The following is a 9177-nucleotide window of genomic DNA, read 5'->3' as shown; positions in this document are numbered from 1 at the left end:
TAGCCAGCATGGTCTCGATCTCCTGACCTCGTGATCCGCCCATCTCGGCCTCCCAAAGTGCTGGGATTACAGGCTTGAGCCACCGCGCCCGGCCACACCACTCAGTTTTAGCCCTACAGGATCAGAGGGGCAACCAACAAGCTGTTTCAGGAGGCACGGGGCAGCTCAGCAACCAGAAGCTCTGCGTGGGCTTTGCTCTCAGGAGAGACGCTTCCTTCAGCAGCTAAAGAACCCAGTCGGAAGCAACTGCCGCCTCCCCCACTCCTGGAGATGGGCGACTCCGTGACGTCACGGAAGGCGGGGCGCCGGGGAAGTGAAGTAGGCGAGGGCGAGGCGGCTGGGGACTGCGGGGCGGACGCAGGCGAGCATGTCCGCCCTGACTCGGCTGCCGTCTTTCGCTCGCGTTGGAGGCCGCCTTTTCAGAAGCGGCCGCCCACGGACTGCTGGAGATGGTGGAGTCCGTCAGTGAGTGTCCGGCAGGGGATGGGGGCCTCACCGGCCTGTAGCGGACAGCGCGGGTCCCTGGGACGTTCTCACCTTGACTGGGGCGCCTGGAGAGGCCGCGTCCCGAGGCATGCTGGGACATGTAGTCCTCCCGTCCCCTGATGCCGCGGCTCGGGGAGAGGGACCCCGCTGGGCGGAGGGAGACAGGGAGAGACTTCGTTGGGCAGATGGGACACCGTGTGCGGGGCTGTCCTGGTCGTAGTGGCTGTCTGCCCTCGGGAGACGCACGCGTGAATGCGGAGCCGGCTGAGCGAATGGGCGCCGGCGCGGGCGGTCCAGGCGGAGGAAGCAGCCTGCGCGGCGTTTGTGGACGCTGCTGGAGCGAGGCGGAGGGTGGCGGCGGTGAGGCCTAGGAAGGGCGCGGTCCAGGGTCCTGGTACCTGGCTGCGGAATTTAGGGTAGAGTCGGTTCGGCAGCCTTTTATCAGAGACGTCACGTGGCGGCTTTTTAATGCTGAAAAATCACTCCGACTGCAGGGAGTGGAGGCGACCGCCCAGAGAGAGCGCCGTCGGGTGAGAGGAAAGAAAGCCGGAAGCCCACGCTGGGGCAGCTGCGGCGTTTAGGAGAGTGACGGGCAGAGCCGCCCGCGAGGTGTCCCGAGACGCTGACCGGAGGGCTGAGGGCTGGGGGTCGAGGCCGGGAGCAGCTGCCGAAACCCAGTTAGTGGTGTGCGGAGATTCCATAAGAGCAGGGCTGGAAAAGAGTAATGGATGATTCCAGATCCCTTAGATCATCAGCTACGCTTTACCAAGAGGCAGTGTGGGGTCGTGATTCCAAGCGGGATTCTGGCCCCACAGTGGCTGGATTCAAATCCCACCTCTGCTACACTCCAGCAGCGGAACCTTGGAAGAGTTTCTTATTCTCTGAATGCCTCAGTTTTCTCACCCATTTAGCGTCCATTTGCAAGGAACTAAATGAGTTACTGTTGTCTGAAGCGTGTTTTGTTTTGTGTGTGTGTGTGTTTCAAGAGATGGAGTCTAACTCTGTTGCGCAGGCTGGAGTGCAGTGGCGCGATCCCAGCTCACTGCAGCCTGTAACTCCTGGGCTCAGGTGATCCTCCAGCCTCGGCCTCCCAAAGTGTTGGGAATACAGGCGTGAGCCACTGCGCCTGGCCTCACTAAAGTGTTTAAAGCAATTGCTGGTGCCTGCTAAGGACCATACAAGTATTCTTTAACTGTTGTTGTTATTAAGGAACTGAGGCCCAGGAAATGAAAGGAGTGACTTGCATGAAGTCCCACATGGATTAAGAATCTGGAGCTGAGGCAGGTGTCGGGTGGGCAGAAGGCAAAGTCCTCTGAGACTTGGGCAAAGAGAGTGATGGAGAGCCACGAGCGACGGCCCTTGGTCCTGCGTGAGGAGATGGGGGGATGCTGCTCCTCCCTGAGGTATTGGCTTGTTCGTAGCACACGCTGATTTCAGAGGGTGTGATAATTAAGTGCGTACGTGTTTATGGAGCGTCTTCTCTATGCCCGCTCCTGTGTAGGTGCTGAGGATATAGCAGAATACATGAGAGAGAATGAAGCGCACCTGGACAGGAGAGACACAAGTAGAAAAGAAGGACGTTTTTTAGGTGCTGTCAAGGATTACGAAGAGAAGAATACAGCTGGGGATTAATGTGGAGAGTGCGTGGTGTGGGAGGAGAAGGGATATTGTATTTGGGGATGGCGTGGGGATGCCTGGGAGTGTGATTTGAAGCGGGACCTGAGGGATGAGAAGTCAACCATGCAGAGACCTCAAGGGAAGAGCCCGGTGGACATAAGAGGGCAGAGGAGGCATCAGGTGGAGAGGCCGGAGCCCGCAGGGTTGGCAGGAGGCCAGGCTGGAGTGGAGCGCAGGCGAAGAGTGGGAGAGACCAGGTCACAGGGACAAGTGTGGGGTCAGATTAGAGAGGGCTTTGGAGGACTCGGAATTTTATTCTAAGAATCACAGGGAGCCATTGGAGTTTTAAAGCACGAAAGTAATGTGGTCTGATTTATATTTTAAAAATGCAACTTGGGCCAAGCGCGGTGGCTCATACCTGTAATCCCAGCACTTTGGGGAGGCTGAGGCGGGCAGATCACCTGAGGTCAGGAGTTCCAGACCAGCCTGGCCAACACGGTGAAACCCCATCTCTACTAAAAACACAAAAATCAGCTGGGCATGATGGTGCGCGCCTGTAATTCCAGCTACTGGGGAGGCTGAGGCAGGAGAATTGCTTGAGCCCAGGAGGCGGAGGTTACAGTGAGCCGAGATCGCGCCACAGCACTCCAGTTTGGGTGACAGAGTGAGACCCCATCTCAAAAAAAAAAAAAAAGTAACTAACAGTTACGGTGCATTTTTGTTTTTAAACTTGACTCTCAAACATTCGAAGTTGGAACAGCCATTATTTCCTTGGATGTTGTTTCTTCTCTGTTCTCTTTCCTTCTTACAGGACTTGCGCATAGTGTCTTACTCCCTTATGGTTTTTGATCTTGAACTTGTTTTCCCTGGAACTTCTTTGAGATCTTGCTTCTCTTAGTCTCTTGAGGGCGCTGCCCCAATTCAAGCTCACATTAAATTCTTGGCTTGGGGTTTTTGGTCTACACAGGCCCAATGCAGGTAGTGTGAATTTGGGTGCAAATCTACCTGAGGACTGGCTTCTGAGAACAAATTCGTGTTCCCTTGTCCATGGAAGGTTTATTTCTTCTTCACCCTTTTACGATATGGGGCCGCAGCTTTATTCAGCGATCTCGTCATTAGCCCTCCCACCTTGGGTGGGCTCCAGGCTGCGTCTCTTGTCCCCACACCTCATGTAGCTATGCTGGGGGAGGTTCAAGGGCTCCCGGTGAAGGCAGCGTCAGTGATTGCTTAGCTTCCAGGCCTTGTTTTTACTTGGATTTTGCCCTTGGTGGATTCCTTCCTTTTGTGCCTGGTCAGTGATGTTTGTAAAAATCTTAAAAATCTCATCTAGAAGCGTAGTTGTTTAATTTGGAGGGTTGTTCAGGGTATCTAGTTTGCCACAGTGCAGTTCACAACCTGGTTTGGAACATAACATCGTGAAGTTGGTGTTGAGTCTTTACATTCCTTAATCATGGCAACTGTTGTCATTGTTCCTGTGGTATAATTGCAGTCTTTCAAATCTTTGTTCCAAAAGGTTTCCATCTTGCAGTCCCTACTTCAGGTTATAATTAAAACAACATGTCACTCTAGCAATAATGAAGCGTGGGGAGCTGCTAAGATGGGTTTGAACTATAATGCTGGCATCGGCATTACTCAAGTCTTTTTTTTTGAGACTGAGTTTTGCCCTTGTTGCCCAGGCTGGAGTGCAATGGCATGATCTCGGCTCACTGCAATCTCCGCCTCCCAGGTTCAGGTGATTCTCCTGCTTCAGCCTCCCGAGTAGCTGGGATTACAGGCGTGTACCACCACGCCCGGCTAATTTTGTATTTTTAGTAGAGATGGGGTTTCTCCATGTTGGTCAGGCTGGTCTTGAACTCCCAACCTCAGGTGATCCACCTGCCTTGGTATCCCAAAGTGCTGGGATTTCAGGCGTGAGCCACCGGGCCCGGCCTTCAAATCTTGTTTTAATCAGTTTTACTGCTGGGCACTTATACCTAGATTGTATCAAAAAGCTATCAAAGAATAAGGATCTTGTTGGCCTGAGGTCAGGAGTTTGAGATCAGCCTGGCCAACATAAGGAATCCCTGTCTCTATTAAAAATACGAAAATTAGCTGGGCATAGTGGCACATGCCTGTAATCCCAGCTTCTTGGGAGGCTGACGCAGGATAATTGGTTGAACTGGGAGGCAGAGCGCGACTCTGTCTCAAAAAAAAAAAAAAAGGCTCATGTTACACTACATTGAATGATCCTGCATGGTTTATTTACATAATGTAATATCTATATACACAGGTAGATCCTGAATAAATAATATTGGTATATGAGGACATTATGGAAACAGTATGCTATGTCATTCAAGTTGTAAAGTGGCGATATTTGGTAGGACCTTTTTAAACATGATACTTAAAAAGTACATATATATACACATCTGCAAAAAATAAACATCACCTTATTCATAACTAGTTATCAATACTCTAAATAGAGGCTTCCAAATAAAAGTGTTAAATTTTGGATGACTATTTAGAAAAAAAATGGAATTTATCATTTCAATGTGGTAATGTTGGTTTTATGCTGGTTGGAATTCTAGTTGAAAGTTATGTCTTTGATTAATAAAAGGAGAAAATTGTTAATGGTGTGTGTTCGTGGGCAAGAGCTTGGGCATTGCCATCACATAGCACCTCATTGGTAAATCATTAATAATTACAGGCCGTATTGTAAGGTTATGAAAATTAAGTGAGTTAAAACTTATAAAATGCTTAGTGTGGTATCTGGCACATGGTAAACACTCGATAACTGCCAGTTATCTTTTAGAGTGGGAGAGGATAAAAACAGTCTACTAGCCTGGCAACATAGGGAAACCCTGTCTCTACAGAAAATATAAAAGTTAGCCAGGTCTGGGGGTGTACACTTGTATGTAGTCCCAGCTACTTGGGAGGGAGGCTGAGGCAGGAGGACTGCTTGAGCCCAGGAGGTGCTCAGTCAGCAGAAGGATCGCTTGAGCTAAGGTCACGCCACTGCACTCTAGCCTGGGCGACAGAGCCTATCTTTAAAAAAACAAAACAGCCGGGAGCATGGCTCACGCTTGTAATCCCAGCACTTTGGGAGGCCAAGGTGGGTGGATCACCTGAGGTCAGGAGTTCGAGACCAGTCTGGCCAACATGGTAAAACCCCGTCTCTACTAAAAAAATACTAAAATTAGCTGGGCATGGTGGCGTACACCTGTAGTCACAGCTACGTGGGAGGCTGAGGCAGGAGGATTGCTTGAACCGGGGAGGCGGAGGTTGCAGTGAGCCAAGATTGTTCCGCTGTACTCCAGCCTGGGCGACAGAGTGAGACTCTCTCAAACAAACAAAACAAACAGTCCTAGCTAACGTGTATCAAGAACCACTGCCATGTTACTGTTCACGAATCTGTGCATTAGGAAGACAAGACATTTTAATGCACTTTTTGTACAGGTACTAATTTCTGTGCTGCACAAAAGAGAATATGGTTGATAAGCTGATTCCTACCTAGATGAAACTGGTAAACATATTTTATATAGGAATTCTTTAAAAAATTTTTTATCCACTTTTGTGTATTAGCGTATGTATGGCTGCTGAATAGGTTTTAGGAATAGCCCCAGTAGGTGCAAATAATTTAAATTAGATGCAATGTATAGTATTTATACTCCAACTGAATACATTGACTATAACTCTTATGGACTCTGTGCCGCAACTTGTCAAAAGTCTAAATGAAGTAAAAAGAAACACGTCTTCAAACTTACTGTTTAAAGTTCTTTGTTCAGAGCCATTAGCATATTTAATAGGATTTGCGAGTCCTCTTTCCCATATGGTTGCCTTTTAATAAAGATTGTAATAGGCAGAGGACATAATTTGCCTCTCAGATAGATAGCTAAACAAAATTAATTTGTTTTTCTGAGTAAGTTAGTGACCTACTAACAAGTTCACAGTCTCTTAACTAAAACTTTTGGAGCTGGCACCCCAGAATCAACACATTCAAATTTCTAGTGCAAAATAATGAATCTTCACTAATTGAAAACCAAAATGAGCCTCTTGTCAGTTTTGGTCAGTTTTTGCTGCTACACATGAAGCAAGCTTAGTAAAAGATGAGTATTTCAAGGGATTGTGAACTGTGTGTATTTCAGTGGAGAGGAGAAACATTAGCTTTGGTTCCAGGATGTCACTCGGAGGCGTTCTGGATGACGTAATGCTTTGAGAACGGGCACGCTGTCAGCCTTGTTTTGTCTTGCAGTGCCGGTGGGGGTGTGCACATCGAGCCCCGGTATAGACAGTTCCCCCAGCTGACCAGATCCCAGGTGTTCCAGGGCGAGTTATACAGTGGATTCATGTGGTTCTGGATCCTCTGGCGCTTTTGGCATGACTCAGAAGACGTGCTGGTAAGTGCAGGAGAAGCGCTCTTGTCGTTTTTTGGGTAGGGGGAGGGAGGATGTATTAATAGCTTAACTGGTGTATTTTTCTGTTGTAGACCATTTTTCTGTCTGGACATAGCCCTTTGCCACCACGTTGTCCATATGTATATGTGAGAATCCTGTTATTTAATGAAACGTTATCTTCTCACCTTTTTTTACACAAGGATGTATATTTAGGTGGTCGGTTTCTTAAGGTTTCTGTTACGTGGCCATCCTAGGGAGACTAGAAGCTAACTTTTTTTGAGACAGTTTCACTCTGTCACCAGGCTGGAGTGCAGTGGCGCGATCTCAGCTCGCTGCAACCTCTGCCTCCCGGGTTCAAGTGACTCTGGTACCTCAGTCCCTTGAGTAGCTGGGACTACAGGTGTGTACCACCACGCCGGCTAATTTTTTTTTGTTATTAGTAGAGACAGGGTTTCACCATGTTGGCCAGGCTGCTCTCAAAACTCCTGACCTCAAGTGATCCACCTGCCTCGGCCTCCCAAAGTGTTGGGATCACAGGGGTGAGCCACCGCGCCCGGCCAGAAATGAATTCTTTTAGCTTCTGAACTAGCGGTTCATTGGTAGGTTAGGTTTCACACTTACATTCCGTTAAGTGACGAATGTCTTCTAGTCCGTCCAGAGGCGCAGGGCAGCCAGGTTTGGGTGGGATGGATATGAGTGAATTTGTCTTGAGAAGGGAAGTTAGTTTTAGTGATTTTCTAACATATTGTTAGCCTCAACTGAGGTTTTACCACATTTGCAGATTGTTCTTTAGGAAATTACACCTTTAAGACATTGAAATCTGTGCTTGTTGATCCAGAATACTTTGAATTTTAGTAAATTTGGGTTTGTTTCCAGGATAGGAAAAAAATCTTAAGCAGTATGTACGTTTTAGAAGCATCAGGTGGCTTCATATCCCATTTCTCTTAGAACTTCTCTGTGCCGTTGTCCTTCAGTAAGGAGCTGCCTGGGTGTCTGTGAACTGGCAGCACATTTAATATTTGAGGTGCCCCTGCCTCACTGTCGGTCAGTTGTCCAGAGTGGGTATAGTGTATATAGCTGTTAGGTCTGAGATGATGATGATGCATCCAGATAAGCCCTTAGATCAGGATTGAAGATGAGGAAGCCCACCTGAGGCTTCTCCTGAGGCTTCTCCATTTCACAGCAGTCATGTTAGGAGAGGTGGAAACATATTTTGCCAGGACTGCCAGGATGTCAGGAACCTTTGAAACCTGTTGCGTCCACTTCCCCCATCCTCCCTCCGTCACAAACACGTACCATTGGCTTAGGCTGGTACCTCCAAATGGGGAGGCTTTTAAAATTCAGGCCAGGGCCCATATAATGAATAAACTAAAGAACAGGTGGGCCATCGAATAATTGAAGTAGAATTTGTTCCTGTGGTCAGGGGCTGAGCCATATTGATTTTTTTTTTCTTTCCAAGATTTATTTAACAATTTAATTAGTTGCATGGAATGTAAATTCTTGACTTTTCTTTTAAATGGTTGTCACCAGGGTCACTTTCCGTATCCTGATCCTTCCCAGTGGACAGATGAAGAACTAGGTATCCCTCCTGATGGTGAAGACTGAAGATACAGACTCAGACTCACTCTGTACAAGTGGGTGTGCTCCACATTTCTTTATGTCATATTTACCTTTTTTCATAAACATTAGTTTTTACTTTATGCCTATGATGGACTTGAAAAAAGTGCATATTCTAACAGCATGAAGCTGAATTAACCAAGTCCTGTATCTGCTTTTTTTTTTGGAGACAGAGTTGCTCTGTCGCCCAGGCTCTGTATGCCCATGCAGTGGCATGATCTTGGCTCACTGCAACCTCTGCCTTCCATGTTCAAGTGATTAGCTGGGATTACAGGCACATGTCACCACACCCAGCTAATTTTTGTATTTTTAGTAGAGACGGGGTTTTGCCACATTGGCCAGGCTGGTCTGGAACTCCTGACCTCAAGTGATCTGCCCGCCTCAGACTCCCAAAGTGCTGGGATTACAGGTGTGAGCCACTGCGCCTGGCCATGTATCTGATTTCTGTCTTAAGTTTTCACATTTGCTTTGGTCTCTTCTTTTCATTGTATGTTTTATTTTATTTACGTTTTTTATTTCGTAGAGACCAGGGTGTCACTATGTTGCCCAGGCTGGTCTCGGACTCCTGGACTCAGATGATTCTCTTGCCTCAGCCTCCCGAAGTGCTGGGATTACAGGCGTGTGCCACCACACCTGGCCCATTGTATAATAAAAAAATTTTTTTTTCCTAAGTTAGGTTATAATTTTAGGGTTTCATTTATCTATCCACTGATCAAAGATATATTAAGACCAATTCTGTGCCAAGCACAGGCCTACAGTGGTGAACAAGACAGATGGAGCCTACAGTATGTAGCTGCAAAACTACAGTGTCCTGCTCTCAACATTTAAATAGATCCAGCATATGGGAATATTACTATATAGAACTCTATGAAAATTAACTCTTTAAACAGTAAAGGGTTATGGCTTTTTCTTTTTCCAGGTCAGGAAGTCAAGAGTTTTTCTTTAAAAAGGGAGGTACTAAGAAGCTTCCCTTTCCCCATAAGCCCCTAGGGGTTAAGATGTTCTTATTTAACATGCTTTTATTTTACTTATATTTATTTTTAAAATTTATTTTATTTTATTTTTATTTTATTTATTTAATTTAATT

At 47.1% G+C, this 9177-nt stretch overlaps 1 protein-coding gene across 4 annotated transcripts in view; it reads left to right on the top strand.

The window, feature by feature from the left end:
* Positions 1 to 296: 296 nt before the first annotated feature.
* NDUFB2 (NADH dehydrogenase (ubiquinone) 1 beta subcomplex, 2, 8kDa) overlaps positions 297 to 9177 on the top strand; it is a 20106-nt gene continuing 11225 nt past the window's right edge. For 2 of the 4 annotated variants that reach the window (XM_011995447.1, XM_011995446.1), the window contains exons 1-3: positions 297 to 465; positions 6332 to 6476; positions 8004 to 8107. In XM_011995447.1, the coding sequence (XP_011850837.1) occupies positions 368 to 465; positions 6332 to 6476; positions 8004 to 8078 (318 nt within the window). In that variant the 5' untranslated portion in view covers positions 297 to 367 and the 3' untranslated portion in view covers positions 8079 to 8107. Of the gene's footprint in view, positions 466 to 848; positions 1017 to 1695; positions 1890 to 6331; positions 6477 to 8003; positions 8108 to 9177 lie in introns of those variants that run through there. The other 2 variants (XM_011995448.1, XM_011995449.1) reach the window with 2 other exon arrangements.

The sequence above is a fragment of the Mandrillus leucophaeus genome, unplaced genomic scaffold (assembly GCF_000951045.1).
Source record: "Mandrillus leucophaeus isolate KB7577 unplaced genomic scaffold, Mleu.le_1.0 Scaffold49, whole genome shotgun sequence".
NCBI lineage: Eukaryota > Metazoa > Chordata > Mammalia > Primates > Cercopithecidae > Mandrillus > Mandrillus leucophaeus.
Note: the sequence above shows the minus strand (reverse complement) of the source record. Positions and strands in the feature narration are given on the sequence as shown.